We start from the raw sequence: 27,483 nt of genomic DNA, 5'->3' as shown, positions 1-27,483 counted from the left end.
ATATCACTCACATACAACAGAATAGTGCACACCGTGGGAGGAAGGCATTGGGGCCTGAAAAGAGCTCTGAGTGTTTGGATGTGAACGATTTTGATGACCATAATGGATTCCATAAGCCTGAGAGACGGACTCATGATTTTGGGATCTTTTCTGACAGCGTTCTGTAAAGACTTCTTCTCTGGTAGTTAGTGATTGGTACCAACACACCATGGAAAACGTTTTTAAAGATGCAGGTGGCACCCCATATGAGCTCCCTCGGTTACCGCTGGTATTCCACTTTCTTCTCATTATGTGACACTAAAGCATCGGCTATCTGAAAAAAAAGTTGACCAAATATTGTTAGATGCAGCGTTTGCGCCCTGCAGACGGATGCATGCCAAAATGAGTCTTTCCTCTCAGGCTTCACCTCAAGCAAGTGTCCCGTCTCTCCCCCCTCAGAGTGTCAGCGACTCCCTCGGCGTGAGTATAGCAGGGGGGAAGGGCAGCCCGCTGGGGGACATCCCCATCTTCATTGCTATGATTCAGGCCAACGGGGTTGCGGCGAAGACACACCGGCTCAAGGTAGTCCGCCGCGTGGTTGTGTTGCTTTCATACCGCCACCAACGGTGCGGCCTCCGCCATCCCGCGTCGCAGCGAATCGCCACCGTGAGTGAATAAAGCAGACGTGTCTGTGTGTTCAGGTGGGCGACAGGATCGTCAGTATTAACAGTCAGTCTGTGGACGGTCTGTCGCACAGCGACGTCGTCGGCGTGCTGAAGGGCAGCTACGGAAACATCAGCCTGCAGGTAACTCTGCCAGTGGTGCACCTTTGATTCTGCGACCAATCGGGGGAAACCCTGTCAGCCCCTTTCAGTCACGTATGCCGCCAAACGTTTATTACCATCCAAGATGAAAGTATGAACTTGGCGTAGTCTTGCCACAAAACACATGGCCACTAATTTATTTCAAAGAATAGCAATTTCACACAAATTTCTGTCAGGATTAAATGATGGTGTTGACATTTTGGTCAGGCTTGGATGGTTGGAAGAGGGATACAACATTCTAGTTGGGTGATGTTGGACGTGAAGTGAGTTGCACTGTAGTGATTCATTGTGTTGGTCTGTGAGTAGTAAGATGTCACCAGGACTTTCAGTGGTGTAAAGAAAGTAAAAATGTATTCAGGTATTGAACATGTACGATTTAAGCTTGTTGTCGTTTACTTGAACAGTAAAACACACATGAGAAGATTTTTAAATACAGTAAATCATGGTCATGGATCATCCTTTATGAATCCTTTATGGCAGTGTTTTACACTGGATATCTTCGGTCTCATGCAAACGCAGGGCGAGTATTTTATAACAACAAAGTCACGTATGCCCTTGGATGACCTTCACAGTCTATAGGTTACAGTATCGTTCTGAGATATTTCATATTTTCGCATTGCAGGCTTTACATGGCAGTAACATACACTTGAATCGCAAATTGTCTACGAGCTAGAGTAGTGGCGCTTGTCGCCTGCAGCCTCGAGACCACCGGTCAGAGCTGGGTATATATCACCCTCCGGTGACACCCAATCATGCTTGGGTGTCACCTTGTGGCCTCACACAGCTTTGGCGAAATGTACCGACGCGCTCACAGACCAAGCCACCTATCTCACAGTCTGACCCTCATTAGGAGATGGACGACATAAGGAGGACTGTACTGTGCCTTCTGGTGTGACTCCACAAGGACTGTCTCAAAACCCTAGGATGTGCTGAGGCCTCATGGGCATCACCGAGCACATTCCCTAGAGTTGAAGTAGCAAACCCTCACCCAGTAAGTGTGGTTCCCCGTCCAAGCTGGAGACGGAAGATATCCAGTGTGAAACTGCCTCTGACGCTAACTCGGGATTTATGGAACTGTAGTTAGATACTTAGCTTTTCTTTTATGACTGCATAGTTTCTGGGTCAGAACATTGTTTCCAATTCTCCCGTCGCCCATTCTCATGACCTCCCGAGCTTCATCTGGTGGCTCTTTAGAGGTAACCGACCCCTAGGTTGGGAACCACTGGACTAAACTAGCTAAATAAATAGAAAGCAGTAAAAAGTAGGTTAAACTCAAGCCACAACAATAAAATGCTGCTCTATAATTGATATACAGTATTCATATTCAATCAGGTATCCTAAAAACAAGACATTTTACTGAACCAGTACTTTTACTCATGATACTGATTGCAGGTTTTTGCCATTTTTTGTTGTACTGGTTCAGTAAAGGATTAGAATATTTGTCACATCAGAAACAATGGAATGAATTCTCCTTTTATTGAGTCATTCTCAACTTTGTAGTAGTTGTGGTTCTTTTAATGATCAAAACTCTTCACTGAATTAATTTATGAGGAAACAAGTTACAGATGTGCAGTAGTCATTGAAACTTTTCCACCAAATTCCTGTGTGTGTGTGTTTGTGCGTGTGCGTGGGTGTGTGCGTGTGATTTATCAATGTGGTCCAGCAGGCTGACTGTTGCATGCTGGGAGTGCGATATCAGCAGCAGCAGGCAGGATTGTTGGAGCTTCATCAGCCTGCAGCGGAGAGACTCTGATTAGAGAGTTTATATTTGGCTGTTTGCCCAAAAGTTCCGAGGCAGCTGGTCTACTGTCTGTCTGTTACAGCGTCAGGTGTTTTGATGACTTCTGTGAGTGAAAGGTATTTTAGTAACTCATTATCTGACTTCCATAAAGTAGTTGTTGCAGTGAGAGAAAAAGCTTTTTGTTTTTGACATTCTTTGACATTTGCCATTTGTTTTTGACATTGTGTGATTGTTTTCCTTCTTTTCTTAGTATGTAGCTGACTACTTGGAACTACTGTTTTTTTACAATTCTCCACTGTTCTCTGCACACATCGGAGTTCCAAGACACTGACACTCCCACCAGCGTACAGAGGCAATGGCTGTGTCTCAGCGCAACTGAGCGCACCATGAAAATCAATTGAGTGCCCCTGTAAATTAAATCAATAACATTCAATGAAAGCAACTGAGCCTGTGTGTGTGTGTGTGTGTGTGTGTGTGTGTGTGTGTGTGTGTGTGCGTGTGCGTGTGCGTGCGCGTGTGTGTGTGCCTCTCTCAGGTGGTAGCAGACACCAACATCGGCGCCATAGCCACTCAGGTGGAATGTTTGTTCAGCAGCTCCAGTGTGTCGGGAACCACCGAGACACACAAAGCAGAGTCAGAGTGGGTCCACACACACACACAACCCCCCACACCTACGACAGGTGGCGCCTACAAGGATCTGACCCCCTTCTTCTCCTGCTGCTCCTCTTCTTCTTCAGGGGTCCCCAGCCCCGCAGCATCAGTCTGGAGAAAGGCTCGGAGGGACTCGGCTTCAGCATCGTCGGAGGATTCGGCAGTCCTCACGGAGACCTGCCCATTTACGTCAAGACCGTCTTCAGCAAGGTCAGAACCAGGCTACAAGTTGCCAACTGCTTCCAGTGGCCAAACCAGTCTGGATGTCTCTTTTATCTCACTCACAACTCTGAAGTGTCCTTCAGACCCATATCTGTGTTTTCAGTTAGTAGAATTCAGTATTCAATGATGAGAGAGAAAACCTCATTATGCTAAGCTAGCGGGCTATTGCATTTAGTCAAATGTCATGGCATAATGTACCTTATTAGGATTTTGTTTGTTAAATGTTCAGATTGAAGTCATTATTATGCACAAACATTTATCCAGTTATAAGTAATATGTTAGATATCTAGCATGCTAGCATTTGTCAGTAAGCCATAAATATAACATCAACAATGTATCTCTACCTATGAACTAGTTTGTTTGATGCAACCAGTTTTTATTTAGTGATAAAACTGGACTCCTTAAACTATCGCAAGGGGCTACAACTCAACTGAAGGAAGATGCTGCATTGACTCCTGGTTCCTAATTATTATGGGTCTCAGTTGAATCCCTCAGTTGTAATTAGTATGTATTGTTACATAGACGGGTTGTTTTTACTTTCACGGCTGTGAATCTTAAATTGTACGACGTGATGGTAGTCCTGTGTTTGTTATATATAATATAAACACATAATATATAAACACCTGCATTAAAATGAGGCAGGCTAGTTTGAACTAATGAACCGGTGGTGCTGTCCAGTCTTTAGCAAGCAATTTAGCCGTCCTTCTTCTCTTGATCAAATGAGGAGAGTTAAATTGCCTAACTCTAAAAATGGACCATTTCCCTTCTACTAATTGAATCACCGAGTTGAATTAATGAATAATAGATGGGGGGTGGGGGGTGTTTCAGGGCGCAGCGGCGGTGGATGGCCGCCTGAAGCGGGGCGACCAGATCCTGTCTGTGAACGGAGAGAGTCTGCAGGGAGCGACACACGAGCAGGCGGTCGCCATCCTGAAGAAACAGAGAGGAAGCGTCACGCTGGACGTCCTGTCATAAAACACACACACACACACACACGCAAAATTTGCATGCAGACACGCAGGCATATGAAAACTTGACTTCCTTCATGCACTCGGACTTTGGATCGTGAACTCTGAACATTCCAACATGTTAAAAAAGAAAAAAGACACAGCTTCAGGCGGTGCATCCTGCGTGTGCACACAGACACACATGTCTTACATAAAAAAATGAAATAGAACTAGAGTTTTTCAACCGTAGTGTGGGGCCACAGGGGGGGGTCACTTGATACATACAGATGTGGTCATGACAAACATCTGATGAATGGATTTGTTGGGGTGTGATCATGGCATTAGGTTGAGAAACTCCACTGTAACTATAAACACTATTGAATGAGAAAATTAGTCTCAAAACAAATAACTATCAATATGGAGTGATGGTGGAGTGGCTTTGTTGCCGGCATAGTTAATGCGTTCAGACACACACACAACAGACGGGTTTGTTTTCTTGATCTTAATCCAGAGGAACAAGAGGGCCGTGTTTGTCAAACAATGTGTTCTCCAACATCTTAGCATCGTCTCTCTGGTGAAAGAGGAGCCGTTAGACACCGAGTAGCAGGTCATTCTGATTGTGGAAAGCACAGGAGAGGACAGTGTGTAAACTGTAACACTTCTGTTCAGGTTCAACAAATTGGCAGGACTGTGCATTTTCAAACAAGTAACAGTTGGATTTTGTAAAACAAATGGGAAATTTAGTATTAATTAAGTTAAACAACCAAACTTCAAATATTGTTCCTGACTTCCATATATACAAAAAGTGCATGGCATATTTGGGTATATCTTCTCATTTCTGTATGACAAATTACACACATTCATGGTTTATTCGTATGGTTTCTTGTTTTCAGTATTTAGTGGTGTTTCTTTCTTAACTTATAAAATTTGCAGAAATAGGATTAAACCATGTAAAACAATGACGCCAACTGAAATCTGGTCATTGTTTTAATCAGTTGAAGCGTATTTTGGGCTTTAACGTTGCGGGCTGTACTAGGACATGTAGACAGGTTCCCGAATTAGAATCAAAAACGTATAATAATTGCCAGCAATGAACCGTACTTCAAATTATGAATCCATAATAGAAGTTCCGTCATAATAGAAAGAGTTGGTTGTTGAAACATTTTACACAATGTACACAAACCCTTTCTGAGGTCTTTCACCACATTTCATTTAAAGTAGGAAAGTCTGGTAAAGTTTCTCATTTAGTTAGCGATCTTATATAAAGTTTCATCATTCAACACGAACATTTTCAAGTTTGAATAACCTACGCACACATTTCTCTCCATATTGACAATGTTAATTACTCATGTGTCTCCATGGAGATGAATCTCAGGGCCTGGTGGTCTTGGAGACCCCGTGTCGCCACCGGCAACAGATAGTGTCTTCCACATGATTTCAATCATGGAGAGAAAATCTGAAAATTGTGTCTACATGGGGAAAAGGTTTTCTAGAAGGAGGCGTGAATAAGAGCAACAAACTGACATTTTGTAAAACTATTGTTCTCAAACAGACCCAAAGGTTTCAGATAACAGTTCAGTCTCTTCAGGAGAAGGTTTTTAAAAGGGTTGAAAACAACTTTAAAGACACATCTTTACATATATTCACCTAAATTAAAAAATTAAGGTATTTTTAATCTGGAAAATAACAGATGTTAAGAACTTCTTTTCTGCAGGGGCCTCATTGTGAGAGATTGGTAAAAATACTTTTGAAGATACTATGCTGATGCTAGATGCTAAAGAACAACGGTGGGGATCTTAACATCACTGACCAAGGGAAATGCACATTAAACATTTGACTGATTGTGGAGGCTTGATATGATCAATACAATAATGAGCACAGGAGGGTGGGAGAAGGTAGAAACGTGCTCATTCTAGCATACCAGACCAGAGGATTTGACATGTCAGGCTGTTGCTTTCAACCTCAAACGTGAAGTTAGTTTTGTGTCTGCAGAGCTTTGCTACAGTCTATTGGGATTCCAGTTTAACCCTTTTTAGATATTTACATATGTAATTGAGCGCTGTAGGCGCCAGAAGCCTTTGTGCTGAGCAGGCTCCTATACCTAAAACATATCAATCGAGTGCAAAATACTTTGTAAAGTCTGTTTCTGTCATAATCACTGTCCTAATGTGTGGTCTTTTATTTGAGGATTGGTAGATGAACTGTAATTTATTTTTGTGATCTCACTGGAAATTAACAATGTATTATTTGTTTTAATCAATGCAATATGTTTGTGCCAGTGTCTAAATCTTTGGCCGAACAGTCAGAAACCTGGACGGAATCCCTGTAGCTTCGGTTGCCTTCACACAGGACTCATTCAGAGTCACTGCCAAAAACCAGCTGAGGTTGCACTTTATTTTGCATATTTACTTGAAGTAATTTGGTACTACTTGTAGAGTAATTAGAGGGATACATTAGTCAGCGCAATGGATTGATAATTATTAGTTTGAGCTGTCTTTTAAAGGTGGAATTCCTGTCACATACAAATAAAATTCTTAATTTTTTGAGGACATTTGAGTGGACAAGTGGGCAGTAAGAATGTAACATGTCATTTTTTTTATTTTGGCCTGGATTTGTTGACATTTAGTCTTATTGGCACTATTAAAAGTATTCTGAATGCGCTATTAGCTGCTCCCGTTAGCAGTGGGTACACTGTGATACTGTAGAAAACTTTAAAAGATGATTATTCTCAGGCAAGTTCTGCAGCGTCATTTTTCCACAGATTCCTGAGAGAATTTATGGACCTTTATTTTTGAATGAACAAAACCTTCTCTTTCTGTATCCCGCCTCCCCTTCAGCACTGGCTCCTTGATCCTGAGGCTTTTGTCTTTCTCTGTGGTCGGTGTCCCACTGAACGTCCACGTTTGTCACAGGCCATCCTGTCGTCACCATGGTTACAATGTCCTTCAAAGATGACTTGCATTACCGTGTAGCTTGCATACCTGGCCTCCCCCTGTAATGTTGATCTGTTGTCCTGGTGAGACGTTTTGAGTTCCTCAGTGATAACCATGTTAGTCCTTGGTAAAGGACTAGGTATTTTATGAAAATAAACACGCTTTTCCTCACGTTGTCCCAGTGCAGATGTTAACTTTTCCCATTCCTTTACGAGCATTCAGCAGGTTCTCACAGTACTGATGTTTTTATATATCTTAATATTTTCTCAATTTAATGGCCACAAAAATGGATGAATAAAACTCAAATTCTTTTTTAGTTGTTCCAGTGCATTTTTTTATGGACAATAATTTGAATGTCCTGTCCACACCAAAGCAGAAGTCAGAGTCTCGAGTCCAACTGATTCAAAATGAGGCCAATAGCAATACATGAGACGATTGGTTATTGCACAAAGAAGTTTTGACAAAAGGAAATCAATTGCGAGGTATTCTCTCGGTATTTGGGATATTTTACAGAACATCTGTCTGGAAAAACTCTAATGGAAGTGCGTCAAACTGTTATTTACTCTCACTGATCAGACCTCATTTACCATGCAGTCAGGCTCTGATGTGTTCAGAGATTACATAATTGAGGAAAGAGCAGAAATGGCAAACTAAAACAAATGATTAAACTGTTCAAATAGCCTCTCCAGACCCATCAGTTCGTCACCTGATTTCCACAAGCTGATGTGAGTTCCCCTTTGGCTCTGATTTGATGACAGCTGGGGTTGAGAATTCTCCTTCCATCTATTCTGATGCCCACTATGTTGGATTTGGGAAAAACAGTCTTTTATTCAAATGTGAAGAGAGCACAATTCACCTTGCTGGAGTCATTGATATATTTTTTCCTCAGGTGTGTGAGGACACCTACAGGGTTCTCGTGGGTAAACTCAATGAACCGACAAAGGGGCGCTAAAGGCAACAGTTGTTTTTTTAATATTACAGACACCTGAACTAACGTTTTTTCGAAAAAATGGGAAAGCACCGTCAGCGTGTAATTATTAATCACAGGTCATTCTTTCATTGATCAGTAACGAGAGCCCACACAGCAGTTTGTGAGGAGAGATAACTTATTAATCAGGATCACGGGATAGACAGTTACTTCCTAGTGACTGAAGCAAACACAGTAATATATAGATTTTGTTTATGTCTCAGATCCAATAAATATGGTGAATTATTTTTTTTAATAATAACTTTCTGCTTACTGATATAAATTGAAAAAAAAAAAATTCTGATTCTAATTCTCAGCTCCCCCCACCAGAGACAACGGGTACGACAAAACAAAGATGACATTAATTAAAACACATCATTAAATGGGATTTTTGTTCCATAGAAAAGAATGTTGACCAGAGTCTGTGAGGACAATGTTGAGACAGCCAATAGGGTCACTGCGGGACGGTCACATGGAGGTAACTTTGTCTTCAGTGTCGTCTATCACCAGGTTGTCGTAAGCGTTCCTGTTGTCTTTGCTCCTGATGGAGCAACAAAACGTATTTTTATCAGTGTTGGAAGAAGTACTAAATTACTGCAGCAGTAATGTTTGTGTTAAATTTGAACACTCTATTTAAACACCCTATTTTTCTAGTTTATTCAAAAGAAAGACGTCATATTATATCGGGGGCGTTTTCCTACCTGACCATGTCCAGAGTGCTCTCATAGGTGTTTTCTGTTTCTCCCACCACCTCCACCACGGTGTTCACCCTAATGACAGATGCATGTTATTTAAATATAGTTATTTTTGTCGGTAAACAATCAGAAAACAAGGAGTTTCATCTAAAAGCTATAAGAGTTCCCTTCAACAAAAACTGAAACATTTCTACTTGACACCAAAAGAGAATAAACTAAAATTATACGTTGGAATTGTTTTAATTACTTTTTCTGCATGTTGGATTTGAAGTCCTTAATACCCTGTAAGCTGAGCTTTATCCACCAGAAATGCATTGTATTCTATCCAATCCTCACATTCGAGAGAGAGACTTCTATAAAGCAAGCAAGTTATATTAAGTTTTATTTTCTTACCTGACCATGCCAGGACTGCTCTCATAGATGTTTTTGTTGACAGATTCATTTTCTCTGACCAACTCCATAGTGACCTTCTTCCTGCTGACAAACACACTTTATTCCGACTTTATAATTTAAAATATATTTACCGTTGTCAGTAATGTTACAGAAAGTCACATTTTTAAAACAAACCTAGAATTTCAAATATTCTTAGCTGCCAAATGGACACCAATGCCCTGAGCAGCAAATCCACAGTTTGATCATCATTACGCTGACCTCTTTTTCTAACGGTCCTTCTCGCGGGTCACTTTTAAATAAATGGTTGATTGACTTTGAATGTTTTATTTGTAAATGCAGTTACTCCAGATTTTGGATCGATGAAGCAGATTAGAAGTATAAAGGAGCAGACGATTGTGAGTAAAGTACTAATTACTCCTTTTTAAACACAGCTTAAAAACTGTTGCTACCGATGCATCTAAACAAAATGAAAGTTTACTTAAAATACAAAAAAATGTATTTAATGTAATTGAGGATTATTAAAACAAGTCAAATATATTTCAGCAATGTGTGTCAAATCCACTCTGCTATAAAAATGATGAATTCATAATATATAATACATAGAAATTGCATGACCTGCGTGGCTCCTCACACCAGGCCTTCTTCACCACGAAGCCTACAAAGGCGAGGAAGAGGAAGCCGGAGACGGCGATGATCCCGGTGAGCCACTGAGGCAGCACGCGCTCCTCCATCTTAGTCTGAGCTGCGATACAAACACATAGGTCAGAGGTCATTCAAACTCCTAACTGGGGTTTTATTCAAATGCCTGCTATAAGGTACGCGTACTTATGACCCCAACACTGAAAATTAAGAAAAAAGTCTGTTTCCCTGTGACATGTAGGGAAATATAAATACTAAGAAATATGTCATTTAATAAGAGAGAGCAGGAATGTATTTCACAAGGAGTGGCTCTTTTTCATAGCCGAAATGGTGATATTAACGGGATTTCAAAAGTGCTTCCTTGAACAATTCTTATCCTTATCACCAATCAGTTTTTCAATAAATCCAAAAGTGAAAAAAACACATTTAATCTATAAGATATTCACTATTCACTGATACAAAGTAGAGAAAAGATGAACACTTTAAATAACCAATTGTACTATTCTTGAACTAAGACATTAATTTGGTGAATGGATTACTTTATCAATGTCAACAATTATATTTCCATCAGTTCTTTGATTTAATGATTTTTCTTGCAACACGATGATGATTATTAGTTATATACAGTTCTAGTCAAAAGCTTAGACACGCTTTCTTATTGAGAAACAAAGTATATTTACTGAAGCACTATTTTAAGGTACTTTAAAGGTGTTTACCAGCTGCAACATTAAAGTGATGAACGCACTAATGCTTTAATAAATACAATCCGATATATAATTTGATATGGACCATTCTGCATTACAAGTATTTTAACTTTTGGAACTTTAGGTAACTTTATCTTTGGGTTTTGGACAATTTTTGAATAATGATTTCTGACATTTCACAGAGACAAGGGTTAATGAAGAAACATGTTGTTTCATATCATCAATGACCTGTTTGAGCACTACAATGACAAGTATAACTAGTATTTATTGTCAGCACAGTTGAAACAACTCGTACCTCCCTGGGCCGTCACCGCTGCCACACTCAGCAACAAACAGGACATCGCAGCGTAGAGTTTTCCCATCGCTCTGATGGAAACCAAAAGGTAAAGTATCACAGGAGGGATTACCCAGATGCCTCAGACGTTGAGCTAAAACTTGTCAAACTAAAAGCAGAGTGTGTGGGTCGCTGCTTTATTTGTCCTGTTAATGTTTAACTCAAACTACAGACTTTGACTCATGGGAAAAGCTTCCATCCACCCTCTGTGTTTATGGCCCAGTCGTGTTTGTGTTTGCTCTCAGGTGGACCAGCTGTCTGTCACACTGCTCTTCTTGTTTGATAGAGGGTTAAAACGGCCCTCGAACCTGTAGTAGAATGCACAAAATGTAGGTCTTCTTACAATAAAAAAAATTCTATTGTTATTAGGGCCGGGACTTTAGCGCGTTAATTGCGATTAATTAATTACAATATGAATTAAGATTAATTAATTACACATAAAAATAACGCATTACACATTTTTTACGCATTTTTACACTTTTTTTTGCACCGCGGAACGTTTCTCACTGGATGAGTTTCGGGGGGACCGATTATACTGGAGCACCAACTAGCGTTCATGACTTCAGACAACAACAAACCACAGTGAACATGAACGAAGAAGCTGACGAGACCGTGTCGGGTGGCCCCGTGAATGGGAAATCTTATTATAATAAACACACGGATGGAAGCGTCGATAAGAGCGTGGTTGTGTGCAAGCTACGCAACAAGGAATTTGCATCGAGCCTCAAGTATCACCTCAACGCAAAACAATTAGCAGCTAGCGTGGACGTTAGCCCGACTCCGAGTACAAGGACCCACACCCAACCCACACTGCACCAGATGACTGGTTTAAGGACCAGGGTAACTAAGACCACGTCTGAAAAAATAACCAATGTTCTACTTACCTATAGGCTACCTGAATTTCTGAAAGTACTATATTTCTAAATATGCTATTGCTACACTGGAATTGGTTGAATAAAAATAAAAATCCATGTGAAAAAAATGACTTCTCACTGTTCTCAGGTCATATATTTGTATGTATAATATATGCGATTAATTTCGATTAATTAATTACAAAGCCTCTAATTAACTAGATTAATATTTTTAATCGAGTCCCGGCCCTAATTGTTATAGTTTAGTTAAATCTTGTTGTAAAACTTCAGTCCAGTAAGCAAAACTAATTCTTTGTCGGAAAAATTTCTTTTGTCTCCAGTTTTGCAAAAAAAGGGCTTCATATAAGAGACTTAATAAATGCAAGAAGATGCTATTGTCCTTACATATTAGTGATTGGAAGTTTGGATCATTTTAATGACTCGGTTCTTTGAATCTCATTCAGTAGGGTAAACGAATCGTTTTTGAGTCATTCGTTCATTTCAAGCCAATTCCCAGGCCTAAATACGTCCACTGCAAACACGTATCATATTCTCATGTAGGTTAGTGCATGTAAATAAACCAGCAGATACTAATTTAAAAGAAATTCCTGAAATAAAATAATGCATCATGACAATTTGGATGATTTGAAATGGTCATTTATTATCACACTAGCATTTAATTAATGACACAGGAAACAATTACGAAGCACTGAACTGTGAGTAAAGTACAAAAAAGTTAAAATAACAAAACCTGTAATTATTACTTGTGAAAGAATATCATTCACATCTTTATAAAACAGTGGTCCTTGTAAGGATTCGTTTAAAATGAACTCACTATTACATATCTACATTTAAATACCCTACCAAATGATTGGTATAATTCAATTAATTATTAAACTTTATATACTAATTTTATGATATTAAAAAGGTTTAAGTTGTAGCCAAACAATTACCTTGCCAACATTTACTAAAAAGAGCTTTTCCGGCTTCATTAGGAATACCAATCAGTCAGGGTACATTTTTAAGTTGAATTATCCGTCAATAAACACCTAAATTATACCCAAAATTAGTCAGGGGACTTTTATCATTTGGATAATATGTGTTATTTCATGGACTTTGACTTGTTTTGGATTTTATATTAGCTAGTTAGGTATCTTATAAACTATTTTGCTTCACACTGGCTAACAATGTAGCTGGACATGCTAACATTAACTTTGCTTATAACAGATCATCATAGAGCTCCTCCATAGTTTGTATTTTTGGTTACACCGATGGGTTGCAGCAGGGTGTGAGGGCGTAGTGTGTAGTGTTACTCATCTTGGGGTTAGCACATTGTGCTTCACAAAACAACATTAGCGGTAATCTGTGTAGCTATCACTCATAATGACTGACTCACCCTGTGCTGTCTTCATGGAGGACAGCAGGTAGTTTTCACTCCGCTGCAGCAGAATCTCCTGTGTCCATCTCTATTCTGCACTCACTCAAGCTATACTTATTTAGTCACATTTTAAGTATATGACCAGAAAACCTAATAATTACATTTTAACACATTTTTCATGCAATAAAATACATGTTTACCGTATATATCGAAAAATTACTGATTCATTTATGTGTATTATTCATGTTCATAAACTGGTTACAACTTCACTATATAAATAGATTTTCTCTCACTGTCTTTTGAAAACTCCCAGAAGCCTGCGGGCCCCCAGGGTTTGGGCCTCGGCGTCCTACAGTATGAGGCATGCCGACGAGGGTTTTTCTCTGACCCTGCCCACGAGGTTCAGGTTGAACAGGGCCGGGTTGTAGTGCTCTAAGTCGGACCCGGGGCTCTGCTGGACCACCTGGCTGGTCTTCTCCCTGGAGGTGATCCGATACCGGGCCTTGACGTTCCTCAGAGGGTTGTAATCCGGACTGACGACCTCCGGGCAGCGAAACACCTCTCTGATTACGGAGCCTTGCTGAGACAACGCCACAAAGCCGTTCCTGACGGTCACCATCCTGACGACGGGGGAGTAGACGTACTGGACGTAGAGCAGGTCTCCTGACAGGAACAAAGAAGCAACAGGCGACAGGTCCTTGTCATCCCACTTGCTTCACAATCACACTGAACTGACGCTGAGTGGAAAAATATGTCCTGTTTCAGTGCCTCCATTCATGTCTTTTCCAGCAGACAATGAGGTTGTGGTGAGCTGAGGTCTTTAGCATGTCTAGTGTGTTCAACTACATTGTGAAAGGAAAGAATGACTGATATTCATTTGAATCGCTGACATCTCATACATAAACAAAATGAAGCATTTTCAATGCATTTGTGGGGAAATAATCCATAATCCATCCAAGGAAAAGAGCCATACTTATAACTAATAAAAGGAATACATCATAATCATAATCATTACATAACTTTAATGTCAGCTAATTGGACCAACAGCATTTATATTTATAATCTCTGGTATACAAACAAGTAATAACAGGAAACTGCCTTTTGTTTTAGAACACATTTTTCATATCTCAATATCTCTATTTGTTTTTTTTCCTTGAGAAAAGCCTTCAGTAGTGGATAACATTTCTCTGTTCAAATAGATCCTGTTGTAAAGAAATAGTTTGCAAAGTTCGGATTGCTGCATTGGTAGACCAGAACGTACCTGTAGCGACGTCCCAGACTTTGACCGTTCTGTCCAGAGATCCAGTGAAGACGAACTGATCACTCTCAGAGAAAGCAGCCGAGAGGACGCCCTCGAAGAAGAAACCCTGATCAGCAACATTGGAACATATCATTACGTAGAATAATAATATCACAAACAATGTAAGCGTACAGTGGGGAAAACATCCACCTTGTACTCCATGGTGTGGTCCAGTACCAGTGGGCTCAGGCTCCACAGCCTCAGGACGGCGTCCTCGGAGCCCACTAGTGCTCGGGTCCCCAAGTTACTGACTGTCACGCAGGTGACTCTGCCGCGATGAGCCTCAAGATCCGAGCTGCTGCCATTGCAGAAGTCGTGGAACCGGACTTCCCCGCCGCTCGTCCCGTACATCAGCTTGCGGGCGGACAGCAGGGCCATGGAGGACAGTGGGGCATGGAGGAGCGACAGGGGGAGGCCCTGTAAGGGTCCCTCCACTGTGGGGAAGCTGTCCCTGGTGGTGATCTCGAACAAAGAAATGGAGTCCTCGTAGGCCACAGCCATGTGCTTTTCCTGGGAGCTGACGGCCAGGCAGAGCACCCGGGAGAGGCTCTCTGGAGGGGGGATGCACAGAGTCTCCTGGGGCAGCGCTAAGGGGTAGATGAGGACAGTGCCGGTGGTCAGGCCGCAGAACAGCAGCCGTTTGTTTTGAGCCAACTCCAGACAGCAGACCTCGGCAGAGACTGCCAAGCGCTCCGATACACAACCTGCAGGGAGACCCGAGAGGAGGTTTAGGAGTCTCCAAGGTGATTCCCATAATGCCCATCTCTTTGTCTGGGCTCTAACTTTGTATCAGATGTGACCTGTGTTGTTGTTCCAGCTGATGACCTCGGTTTGGTTCTGCTGCCGGACGTAAAAAACCCGGTCTGCATCTTTGGCGACAGCAGCGTGGGCGCAGCCAGCAGGGATGTGGGCGATGGGCTTGTGGTCGGTGTCGTACTTCAGATTCCAGAGATGGACGTCGGCAGCAGCCGTCGAGGCTGACACCACAAAGCCGTAATAAAGCACAACAGAAGTGACGGGGGAGTCTGAACCACATAGAGTGTCCAATAATGCGCCGGTGGTCACCGACCAGATCTGGCAAAAAAGTTTCATACCGAATATTAGGGTAGTTGGTTAATATAACTGTAGTAAAATATATTATGAAGCAACTTCAGGACTATATTCCAACTGTAAGGCATATAGAGGGTGTTTACAGCAAAGCATTTGGACAATATCCTACTGTAGGACTACAAGAAGGATTTTACTATGAGGCAACATGGACATTTGGCTCATCTTTTGCTGTGAAGCTACAGGAGGGCTTTTATTTTGAAGCAGTTGCTAGCACATCACATGTTCGGTCTACTCTACCATTTACATGCATTTGATTTTAGTATGTTACTCGTATGAGTTGATCAGCAGCTCCAGAGACGAGCAGTCGGCAGTCCGAAGACACACAGCTGGACAAAACTTTGTCGTCGTGTTGGAGGTCGAGGAACCTGTCCACAGAGTCTCGGTTGATGTTAAAGAGACTCAAAGTTCGCTCACTTCCTGCAGAAAACACAAACAGTGATCAGATGCCACAAGAACATTTTCTTTCTCACTATGATCACATGAGCACATTTCACTAACGCAAAATAACAAAAAAATAACAAAGTAAGCCTCGGGACTGAATAAAGTTTTTATAAAATCATTTTATAAATAAATCGAGTATGATTTATTATTAATGTTAATGAATCAACTACACAAACAATGTTTTTTATAGTTTAAGAAACATTGACTTGCTTCACAAGTTATTCAATAATACAGTCGCACCTGCTATTAGTATTTTCTCATCTTCAGTCACAGAAAGCAAAGAGGGAACCAGAGGAAACGGGACAGCTGTCTGCTTCTCTGTTGTGGAAATCTACAAACAAGAAGGTAGATATTTGTCATAATCAGTTTTTATCGTGTACAGCGGATTAAACATTTATTTAGTTTTTTTCTTTCATTGAATGTAAAGTCAATCTGTTTGGATTGGCGTTCCCTTATAGGGTGGTATATACTGTATATGTGGCCTACAAACGGCAGTGGAGAAAGTTTTTTCTGATTTCAATCAATGTACTATTACCACATTGTAAAATTACTACGTTGTAAGTAAACGTACCTTATTGAAGGTTGTGAATCTAATTAGGATAATAAATTTAAAGTATTAAAAGAAACCCTACAGAAAGTTTCTCCTGTAACTGTTATACTATTACATCATCAACTTATTATTACACATGCATTATTGAAAATGTCTTATTTTACTGTTTTGGTGCCGGTGGAGCTTAACGAAGAATTTGTTTCTCCATTTAATCAATTACTTGGTTTGTAAAAGTCTGACCAAGAGTCCAAAACTCAGCATCATTACTAATACACTGCAAATATTAAATATTAAATATGAATAATATTCATATTATTCATATTTTTAAAATGAAAAAGCAGTAAAGCTATACATTTGTAGTATTGCTTCACTGGACCAAAAGACCAAAGGACCAAGGACCAAACTTTTATAACGTTCATTTTTTACATAAAAAGAAAGCTATAAATGAAATATATACCTGATGAAGAAATCCTTCTTTAGAAACCACAAACACCTTCCCACGTTTGGGTAATGTAACAGATTTCACGGGAGTTAAACGTCTCTGTGGGCTTGAGTCCACCTGAGTCTCAACAGTTTGTCTCTCATTAACAGGATGAGAAATTCTGACCAGACCAGAGTCACAAACACGAACCACCGCTGCTCCCAAAACTCCCAGAACCATCGAGCCATCATCATCCTCATCACCGCTGCTGAGGAGGAGGAGCTCAGCTCCGGCCAGATTCCACATCTTCACCTGCAGCAGCAACAACAACGAGACCCTCTGAAGCCAAACCTGCTCACTGACGGACCATTGTGAGTAGTACAATACTAATAGTAACTTTAGTGAATAATAAAGCAACCAGCGAGATGTAATTTAGTGTTGATATTGGCCATTACAATTTTCCAGATCAGAAAAATGTATCAGATTTCTCGAAAATGCACGTCACAAGCTTTAAGAATGAAATAGAAATAGTCTACATGTCAATGGTAAATGTGTTTACTTAATACTTGGTTATACAGAGCCATTTAAGACCCAGTTAAAAGTTCCCGTTAGCTACTTGAATATCACTATTATTAACAGCAGTCTAGAGTTGAGTGTTGTCGTAGTATACTGTTAGTACTTGCAGTAGTAACAGGTAGTACCTGTGTCCTGGTGTAAACACAGATCAACTGTTCAGACAGGTGGAGGAATACTGAGGAAGGGGTGGAGTCAACGGGCACCGCCTCCTGGATGCACAGCTGCTGTTGGCCGTCCAACAGGCTCCACCTCCTCAGAGAACCATCAGCTGCCAATGAGAAGCAGTGGGCGGCGATGCCAACCACTTTGACGGACAGAACCGCACCTACGCAGATCATTGCCGTCAACGATAGCATGATTTAATACGTGATATTCTTTAATAAAAGCAGACTGACCGGTGTGTCCCAGCAATGAGTGTACGAGCCTCTGGTCAGCGAGGCTCCAAACCGCCACCGTGCCATCATCTGAGCCTGCAACCAGAAGCCCCGCCTCCACACTGACGTGTACACAGAGCACACCTGAAGACACAAGAACGTGTAGGACCTCAACACTTAACTGTTTGATATGTTTCTTCTGACTAGTCATTTAATTGATTACTTTCAATTTAATTCCAAGACAAACTACAATGAGCAAATCCTATGATATGACTGAGAAAATGAGCGAGAAAGAATAAATATATCAACTAGTACAGTTTTTATAATAAAGTAAGCAGACAGTGATTTGAAACGTCAACCTAAGATTTGCTTTAATACTAATAACTATTGACATTAGAACTGAAAAACACATTTTTGATTTGACATAAAACGTTCAATAATCCAGCTGTTTTCTCTCATTTTAGTTAGAGAAACAACTCAATATTTCTGACCTCCCAGCAGTCCTGTCAGTGTGTGTTGTAGCGCCCCCCCTGGCTGCTGCAGGAAACTGCATTTAGGAATGAGGACAGGCTCGGGACACATCAGTAGACTCTCCTCACATTGACTACACAGCTGACCAATCACAGAGGAGAAAGGCCGGGCCAAGGAGAAGAGTCTGGCCAGCACCTCGGCGTAAAAGAGGAACGATTCTGGAACCCGAGAGAAAAAAAACAATGATTGTGTTTGTTTGCCCCATATTATGTTTAGAAAACCTTTTGTGTCCAAAATACAAAATTCTGAAGGACACATTGTATATTAATACAGTGAGACAGGATAACTGACCCATGTGACCATCCAGGAAGTCCAGGCCGGGTTTGATCAGGACCATGGTGTCTCGGATCAGTCGGGTCTCAGTGCAGTGCATGTACTGAGAGCACTGGTCCAGGTCCTGGATCACACTGGACAGCCCGCACACCCTCATCTTACAGTGCAGCCACTCAGCACTGCCTGAAAAACAGTAGGACTGTTTCATTAGAATTGATAAATTGACATAATAAATTTGACATGTATAAATGTAACTAAATAACATTTCATAAACAATTCTAGAACTTCAAATAATAGACAAAAAAAATAAAATACTACATTTGCGCTCTTGACAAAACAAAAAACTATTCTATTGCTTTTTTAAATGAAAAGTTATTGAGAAAAAAAGTCTGTAAAATAAATGATGAATGAATGAAACATTTGACTCAAAAGCGATTCAATTAGATACAAGTATACCGCTGACATCAAATCAACCAATCACATGGTAGAAACTGCTTTTGGAAATGTAGTGTAGTGTAATGTGTTGAAGTTCAAACCAAGTCTCAAAATAGTAAAGAAAGGAGAGTTAAGTGGCTTTGAACATGTTGGTACCAGATGTTCTGCTTTGAGTGTTTCAGAAACTGCTGATGGTTTTTTTTGCACATCTTCCTAAATCTTACCAATGACTTCCCGTCGCAGCTCCTCCCACAGACCAGCATGCAACAGGTGATGGGGCAGCTCCTCAAGTTTCCTGATGTTGGCCAATCCTGGAGCAAACCACAATGGTTGGGGCGGCACCTTCGCAGTAAAATCACACCGTACAGCCAATCAGAATATGTCACCAACGGAAGGTTTCTGTCAGTTAAAGTGAATACTATCAGGGAAGTGGACCAAGGTGGACAGTGAGTCATCTTGACATGACCCAATGTTTTGAGGACTCACAATTTGAAGCCTCGATGCATACATTTTATATCGGCTCTTCAGAACCGGTGGCTGCAGCTCAGTCCTGTGTACTGTGTACCTTTCTGTCAGACAGCAGCAGCGAGAGGCCCGGCAGAGCTACCGGCTTAAGTTTACCCGACCACCGACCCAGAAAGTACTCCGCCAGGATCTTGAGTTTCTGCCCCCGCCGCTGTGACGTCAGATACCGAGAGGAAACGGCCTCGCAGAGATGTCTACACACACACACACACACACACACACTTTGCCGTTATATTCATACATAAATAAACTCCCTTATTTAGTTTTAATAATCCTAAAATTAGTGATGGGAAACGATAGAAATGTAATAGTAGCACGTTGCCGAGCCCTAATATAAATATGTATTTAATTTGTACTTTTTCTTTACCGGCTGTTGAAGGCGATGGTGGCGACTCCGCTTGTCCAGCGCTCCTCCAGCTGATCCTCGAGGTCCCGTCTGAGACGAGCCCAGAGGAGAGGAGGCAGCCGGATCAACGAGGGGGACGGAGGCAGGGAGTACCTGTACACCTCACAGATTATGTCATCATCCAGGGACATGATGTCACGCAGTTCAGCCTCCAGCAAACCGCCCCTGAGGAGTCAGAAGATGACTTTATTTTCATTGTTGAAAGATTTGCAATGTTCTGTGGATAACTGTGAAAAGTTATCATACTATTTGTTAGCGTTTAATACACACTTGTGGCGTCATGATTCAGATACAAAGATACAAAGTTCTGATGATGTTGTGTTCCAACAGCCCCCTTGTTGCTAAACAATTTTGATATTTGCGGGTTAGTTTTATTCAAATATAAAGTGTAGATTATCCCCATCTCCAGTTGAAACCATCTCTACATTAACATCATCTCCTACTGTCTTGGTCTGTTACCACAGACTTACACACACAGACTGTATATAAGAAGTGGAACAAGTCCCCCGGACGTAACCCAGAGTTTGTGGACTGCTGTTTTAAAGCCTCAAGTTTCTCAGTTTGGCTTTTGTCAATATTTGTTTTTATTTTAGTTAAATACAACAGAACACTGAATGTGACATTTTTAAGCAAGTTAAATGTTTTGTATGAAGTGAAACAGGGTGAACGTTGAAAGACAAAAACACAGACGGCACCATGGTAGCAACTTGTAGTCCATCCTACTGGTATATTTACTAAATTGAGATCATGCTTTTATGAAGACTACTCAAAACTAGCAATTGCCAGCACAAATGTATGTGTACAAGGTTTGTTGAGGTAGTAAATTGTGTAAGGCATCTTCTCATAGACTTCAATCCAATTTGTTGACCCCTCATGGACATTACAGAGAATGTTTAAGGAACTTCTACATCAATTTCCCTTGTCAAACCCAGAGGTGGCTGCCTGGTTACACAACAGATCTCCTCACCTTGCTAGAGTGATGTACCCTAAAGCCCCGCCCACCAGCTCCTTCCCATGTTTTTGCTCCAGCATCAAGAACAGCCGTGACATCATTTCCTGTGTGTTGGGCCCGAGGTGTGTTGCTGTGTGCAGGGTGAAGGACGTCCAGTGTTTGGCTGCAGATAGAATCAGTGTGAGGTGCAGAGGACTACCGGTCTGCTCGAAGCTCTGCAGCACGCCGTCGCTTTGCTCGGGGGTCAAAGTTCGCTGAGAAGCTAGCAGGTACGACTCCATCATCTGTTTTCCTTCGTCACGTGACAAACGATCTACTTCGAAGAAACCCCCCAAACTCTTCAATTTCAACCGCATGTTAGCAAATGCCTCACTGTTGGTTTCCATGGAAACCATAAGGTGGACGTTGGGTGGGAGTTCGGCGGGCATCCAGTGGAGTTTGTGAGCATGATGTTCGTCTGAAAGCTGATCAACAGCATCTAAAATGATGAGCAGAGTTTCCCCCTGGTCGGAAACCTTGGTGAGTATGTTCCAGAAGAACCGCAGCAACTCCAGGTGCGTGTTGGCTGTCGCTAGTGAGGGTGGAGCCAAACCACAAGCCAAACATATCTGGAGGCAGACGCTGCGGAGGACGTGATCGATGTCAGGTCTCTGAGGATGGCGATCCGACAGCAGCCTGATCACCACCGCCGCCCCGGCTTCAAAAACGCTACGCACCTCCTGTGCCAGTTTGCACAGAAGAGCTGTCTGCCCAATGCCAGCATCCCCGTGCACCACCAGCGGGCTGTGGTGGACGTTGGTCGACTCCCACATGGCGCAGCAGAGCTTACCCAGAAGACCCTCCCTGCCGTGGAGACTTCTGCACAGCTTGGTGCTTATGGTGGCGTGCCGTACAACTTCCTCAACCACCCGATCTGAGATTTCCTCCTTTTCTTCCTCAATGTTCCCCCAAAGTCTTCTCCGCCTCCCCACCACCGGTGAATGGACCACCTCTCCAATCCGGAGCTTCATCTGCGAGACAAACTGCTCGCAGACGCTTTCCAGGTACAGGGCGTGCTCTTTGCGTTTGGGGTCGATGCTTCCTTTGTTGAGCTCCACGCAGTGCAAGTTGAGGATCTTCTGCCGCGTTGCGTAGAGGCGAGACTTGAGAGTGGCAAGGAGTCCCTGAACCTCTTTGTCCAGAAGTCCATCCGCTGTCAGGTCCAAGAACTTGGCGAAACGTTTGGGACCATCCCTCCCTCTCTGGCTGGGAATCTCTCGTACAAAGAGCAGAGCCGACTGTTCGCTGTGGTCCTTCCACAAACCCTGCTCAAACTCTTGTACTGTGACTGCGGAAAAGAAGGTACCCACCATCAAATTTCACAAAAATCTTTGAGACAGAGACAAAGAAGTGTGGAAGACATATCTGACCTGACGTGAAGTAGTGTTGTTTCTGCTCTTCTGTGATGTCACCGGCTGCCTCAGCATCCATGGCGGCGGAGCGTAGGAGCTGCAACACTTGAGTCTCTGTGAGGCGCCAAGAGAGGAGGTTTTTCTCACGCTGCGGGGCGCTCTCAGGTCGGAGGTCACTGTAGTGGGGGAAGTAAGTTGTGATTGGCTGAAGAACGTAAGTGGGCGGGACCGCATTGTTGTCCTTTAAGAACCACTTGTTCAGCTGCTCGATGCCTTCTGGATTTTTGGAGAGTTTGGACAAAAGGACTTCAAACTGTTTCTCCGGTATGACGCGAGGAAGAGTTCGGTGGCCGTAACGATTCCCCAGCAACGCCTTTGGAGCCCAGATGGAGGGAAGTAAAGAGAAGAGCAAAAGTGAGCGAAAATATAGTCTTGTATGACATGCATCCATTTGACTTCCACTCTAAAAGAAACATCTGTCAAAAAATAAAAATAAAAACACTGGATAGAATGTTGGCTTCAATTCAAATATGCGTATTGTTTTTCTACAGGTCTTTTGCATATTGGAGCAGCTAAAGCCACATGATGCAAGGAAATTGATCAAACCACGGTGTTTAGACAAACAAATCCAGCTTGTTCCTTTTCACAGAAAATGTTTCGGTAACAATGTGTAAAGGAAGACTCACAATGAAAGCTGGACCGGCTGAAATCCTTTGACACCTCTTGATCTCCTGCAGGAAAATCTCGCAGGCCTCATGGTCTCCGAAGGAGTCACTTCGAATCCCCCAACACAGATCCACCACCTGAACAGGAAGTGACCTCACTGATCAACGAGCAGGTACCGCACGCACAGAACATACACTTTGTACATCATATTATCAGTTACTGGATTTCTTATTTACATTCAATAACTGACCTCAAACACCATGCCCAAACTACGACAGAAAGCAAGGACTTCTGGGTAAGCTTTCTCCAGCAGGGCTTTCCTCTCGCTGCTCATATCTGCTCAGACCAGAAGGCAGTGACGAAAATAAATAAAGAGCTTCAAGATAAATTATCAGGATGATCGAAAATTACTTCAGTCGAGTTAAAGTTGTAGTGATTTTGATACACCATTCTTCATAATAGAAATTTGTTAAAATATGTTAATTTGTTACTTGACTTGATTACAAAATATCTCATGGTAATAACGAGCTCTTTTCTGATAAGCATGAGATATTTTCTTGATAATTATTGATGATTCATAATTATTAGATAAAGTATATGAACTTTCTGTGTATTACTTTTTTGTACCTCTTCATGAGAATAACAACTTGACAATTTATAGCTTTCTTTTGCTACAGAAGCATAAAAATATTAGTTCTCGTCTGCTCTGCAAATTGATTAATATACAAACACAAAGTTTTATTGCTGAGTTTTTACACAGTTTTAAGAGGCATGGTGCCACAATATCAACTCAGATATATTGCCTTTGTCAAAGCAGGAAAAGAAAAAGTGAAAAGCATCGGTTTTCATAACTATAATAATGATAATAATAATAATAACAATAATCACATTAGCAGAATAGCAGAAAGCCCTGCAATGGGCTCACCTTTATAGAATACAGTCATATGTCTGCAGTGAAAAGGATTTCTCAACATCTTTTCACAGGATTTTTAGGTTGCATAATGTAGCTTTTGAACATAAACAGTGAACAGACCGGTGAAGGTGGAGCTGACGAACACTCGAATCATGTTGGAGCCGGTCTCCGTCCTCGGAGTTCCATCTATTCGTCCTCTCAGGACGTCCTGCAGGCTGACTTCTCCTCCTCCTCCTCCTCCTCCTCCTCTACCTCCTGCTGCTGGATGCTCTGCCATGGTTTTCTTCTTCCTTTCCTTCTTCTCCTCCAGACTTATCAAGACGTCTGGTCTCCCCCTCCTCTGCTCAGCTGCTCTTCAGCCTGTTTTGTTTCCCTCTGAGAATTTTCTCCACGACAACCGGTTCTACAGTGGGTGTGACTGTAGTCTGTTCTACTCACAGGTTTCTTATCAAGAAATAAGACTGGAACATTGTTTGATCATCACTGCGGATATGTATAGCATGCAGTGATAGCTTTGTATGCAGACCAAAGTAATGCTACGATGTAGAAATGTTCTTTTACAAGTCCTGCATTGAAAAGGTTTTCACATACAGTGGCAGTTATTTTTAAATCAATCCATTTAATCAGTGCAATGTGTACAAAATGATCTTGTTCAAATGAAACTTTCCTTGTTATATCTTGGTTGCTATTGAGAGGTGCAGGAATGGCATCTTTTTGTAGGCCAACCATGAAGCCCGAAAGGCCAATGGGATTTTTCAAAAATGTCTTGGTACAAATGAACAACATTTTCATTATTTCTTTTAAGAAATATATAAAGTATGAGCTTGAATGAAGCACGAGCTATCCAACTAACTGCTTCGTTACCTGTACTACCACTTGTAATTAGTTACAGTGTATAAATAACCTAAATTAGCTGTATCTTTAACCAGACTATTTCACATCATTGAATCAACTGTATTTCAGTTCATACTGGTTTTTTTACTAGTTTGTTGACACCTTTTAAATATAGTTTTTAGATTTTAATATCTTAATGATGTTAATCATGTACCTATACAGCATATTTATTTATTCGTTGTCATGTCTACTGTGTGTATAAACTGCTTTTGGCGGCAAACAAGTTTCCTCTCTGGGGATAAATAAAGCTTTTCTAATTAAATCTAAAAATATTACAGGTCTCTCTTTAAATCTCACTGAATTAAAAAAAAACACTCTAAACTTAATTTAATAAATTAATCCCATCTGTTAACTAGATGTGAAGCAATGCAGGTGAATTAGTAAAAGATGATTATTTAGAGTGTTATTAACTATCTCTTTCCCTGTTTTCTGTGGATTCAGTATCTTCAAACGGCGCACATTGTATCAGCTCAGTTCACCTCGATCTGTGTGCTGGGACCGTAGGAGTCCTGGCCCCCAGGGGGCCGCTGCCAGCAGCTGCAGCTCAGTGCTAATTACGCTGCAGAGAGAGCCAGGGGGTTGAAGGTAATGAAGATAACAAAGCTACTGTAGAGCACTCAGACGTTTGCTGCACCTGAAGCTTTTACAGTTACAAACCTCTGACATCATGTGACACACAAACCTTGACCAATTAATGCTCAAATATGAGCACACTAGTACAGTTAATGATCCGTCTCACCAAGCTATGAAGAATTATTACTAAGTTACCACTTGTTATCCTACTGTTCCCAAACATAGAATTAATAGTTAAAATGATTTTGGGTGAATTCAAAAAGCATAAAACCTTTTCAGTTTTAGTATTAGAATTTATTTTTTTGTCAACTAAAATGTCTTAAAAAACATATGATTTATTATTTGTGATGTTTGGTGGCAGTTAGCAGGTTCCCTAAAGGTGACATTTTTTAATTGGATTTTGGGATATTGCAGGAATACACAAACATTATTTCTAACGTGTGAATGCACTCATCAGAGTGAAGGAACACGACAAGCTACACTATGGTCAAATAAGTGCAAAAATGAATACAACACGGCGGTCAAAGCAAACTAGTCGGCGAAACAACAATTTTAGTTAAATTAATTAAGAGCTTCAATTTGTCAAGTATTTGATATTGTTTAGCAAAACAAAATATAAACTTCTTTCTGCTGTATGTAACTGAAAAACACACTCAAATATAGGACCCATTCCTGCTTCACTGTAGTCAGGGGTTCCATTCAAAAAGTATATAAGCCTTAGTGCAAGATGTATGATCAAAATCCAACTATGGCAAACGTAGAAAGAAATTCAAGTTCTTACTTGTGTTAATGCTGAAATGATTATGCATACTTTAAATATTGAATCATTCCATTGGATTCACAATGGGGGGTTTTCCATTTTAAGAATGTGTTATTCACCAAATGTCACAATAAGAGCAGCTGCACGGACTATGGTTTGATGAATGTCAGTAGAAAGGTGGTGCATGGCAAATATGTATGGCATATGTGAAAGAGTATAGACAATGTTTTAAAACAGGAAGAATTATTTTCAGATCTGTTTGCATATTTGCTCATGTTCCCTGTAGGCCATAACACTCTGATCCCAAACAGAAGCAGCAGATGAGTTGTTTTTGAAGATGTTAATAACTCTGTTTGTTCTGGCCTTTTACCTTCGGGCTGTCTTCTTTTGTTTTTTAACCTGCAGCTCTCTGAGGACATTACATCAGCCCTGGTCCCCTGCTGATGCCTCGTACTTCCCATCCCTCCACGGACCATCTGAACGTCATCACCTTCACATACTGGGAGCAGGAAATCCTTATTTGGCTAAAGAGGGTTCCTTCAAATGTCACACATAGCAGCAACCCAAACAATTCTTTGGGGGGATCGCATGGCCGACATCGTCTCTTAAAAAAATCAGCATTAGGAAAAACACTGTCCATCAAATCTGATGGTGTCCAGGCACCAAACATCATGATGAAACAGTGACTCCACCTCTTCTGGTCCCACAGGAGTGCTGTCCTCAGGTCAGCTGTCGACTGCGACGTGATGCTGAATGAGGGATGGAGCCGGGTCTCTGTGTGGGCTCCACAGTCAGCGACCTGCAGCTGCTTTCATCCATCTTATTCACCCACCAGCAGCAGGCTGGGTGTTGGAGTACCCCTAGGGCCCAGCTGGGTTAGCTTATCCTGTATCTTGGCTCTCCCCCCCGGGGAAGTTTGGTGATCAAATCAGGTCCTGTACCTGTTTGAGCGTTGAAGTCACCCCCACAGAGGTGTTTTGGCCCTGGGCCTAGGAGTGACATGTCTGGATGGAGATCTGTTGACCTCTCCTTGATGGCATGAGGCCTATAAGGAGGGCTGTATATTGCACACGGGTATAAATCAACCTATAATGGATTTTCCCTTGTTTAACACTCCTAATAAAGCCTGAAAAA

General features: G+C 41.5%; 3 protein-coding genes and 1 long non-coding RNA gene across 10 annotated transcripts in view; 2 read left to right on the top strand and 2 right to left on the bottom strand.

Annotated features, from left to right (window-relative positions):
* The window catches only part of patj (PATJ crumbs cell polarity complex component), a 104,388-nt gene extending 96,780 nt beyond the window's left edge, over nt 1-7,608 (top strand). For 3 of the 4 annotated variants that reach the window (XM_037468576.2, XM_037468577.2, XM_037468575.2), the window contains 5 exons: nt 439-561; nt 681-785; nt 3,080-3,183; nt 3,282-3,405; nt 4,246-7,608. In XM_037468576.2, coding sequence (XP_037324473.2) covers nt 439-561; nt 681-785; nt 3,080-3,183; nt 3,282-3,405; nt 4,246-4,392 — 603 coding nt within the window. In that variant the 3' untranslated portion in view covers nt 4,393-7,608. The remainder of the gene's footprint in view (nt 1-438; nt 562-680; nt 786-3,079; nt 3,184-3,281; nt 3,406-4,245) is intronic. The other variant, XM_037468578.2, reaches the window with a different exon arrangement.
* A 638-nt stretch (nt 7,609-8,246) lies between these two features.
* Nucleotides 8,247-11,159, bottom strand: pdzk1ip1 (PDZK1 interacting protein 1). 2 transcript variants are annotated; one of them, XM_037468579.2, is made up of 5 exons: nt 10,991-11,159; nt 9,968-10,094; nt 9,353-9,436; nt 8,966-9,034; nt 8,247-8,805 (listed from the first exon to the last, which is right to left on the bottom strand). In XM_037468579.2, the coding sequence occupies exons 1-5, from the start codon at nt 11,055-11,057 to the stop codon at nt 8,733-8,735; spliced, it is 420 nt and encodes a 139-aa protein (XP_037324476.2). In that variant the 5' UTR covers nt 11,058-11,159; the 3' UTR covers nt 8,247-8,732. The 2 variants fall into 2 exon arrangements, with proteins under 2 accessions (XP_037324476.2, XP_037324478.2); XM_037468581.2 differs by having other exon boundaries at nt 9,353-9,433; nt 10,991-11,154.
* A 2,222-nt stretch (nt 11,160-13,381) lies between these two features.
* On the bottom strand, nt 13,382-24,399 carry nwd1 (NACHT and WD repeat domain containing 1). The gene is made up of 19 exons (XM_037469638.2): nt 24,243-24,399; nt 23,460-23,545; nt 23,230-23,346; nt 22,562-22,916; nt 21,168-22,479; nt 20,162-20,365; nt 19,835-19,988; nt 19,494-19,611; nt 18,853-19,017; nt 18,522-18,719; nt 18,052-18,174; nt 17,782-17,981; nt 17,117-17,392; nt 16,350-16,440; nt 15,937-16,085; nt 15,359-15,632; nt 14,709-15,262; nt 14,520-14,625; nt 13,382-13,921 (listed from the first exon to the last, which is right to left on the bottom strand). The coding sequence occupies exons 1-19, from the start codon at nt 24,397-24,399 to the stop codon at nt 13,608-13,610; spliced, it is 4,953 nt and encodes a 1,650-aa protein (XP_037325535.2). The 3' UTR covers nt 13,382-13,607.
* On the top strand, nt 22,825-27,436 carry LOC134132161 (uncharacterized). Of its 3 annotated transcripts, XR_009956688.1 has the most exons (5): nt 22,825-22,957; nt 23,095-23,381; nt 24,194-24,530; nt 25,458-25,601; nt 26,755-27,436. It is a non-coding gene; the product is annotated as an uncharacterized LOC134132161 (long non-coding RNA). The 3 variants fall into 3 exon arrangements; XR_009956689.1 differs by having other exon boundaries at nt 24,433-25,601; XR_009956687.1 differs by having other exon boundaries at nt 24,194-25,601.
* Nucleotides 27,437-27,483: the final 47 nt, after the last annotated feature.

The sequence above is a fragment of the Pungitius pungitius genome, chromosome 7 (assembly GCF_949316345.1).
Source record: "Pungitius pungitius chromosome 7, fPunPun2.1, whole genome shotgun sequence".
NCBI classification, from domain to species: domain Eukaryota; kingdom Metazoa; phylum Chordata; class Actinopteri; order Perciformes; family Gasterosteidae; genus Pungitius; species Pungitius pungitius.
Note: the sequence above shows the minus strand (reverse complement) of the source record. Positions and strands in the feature narration are given on the sequence as shown.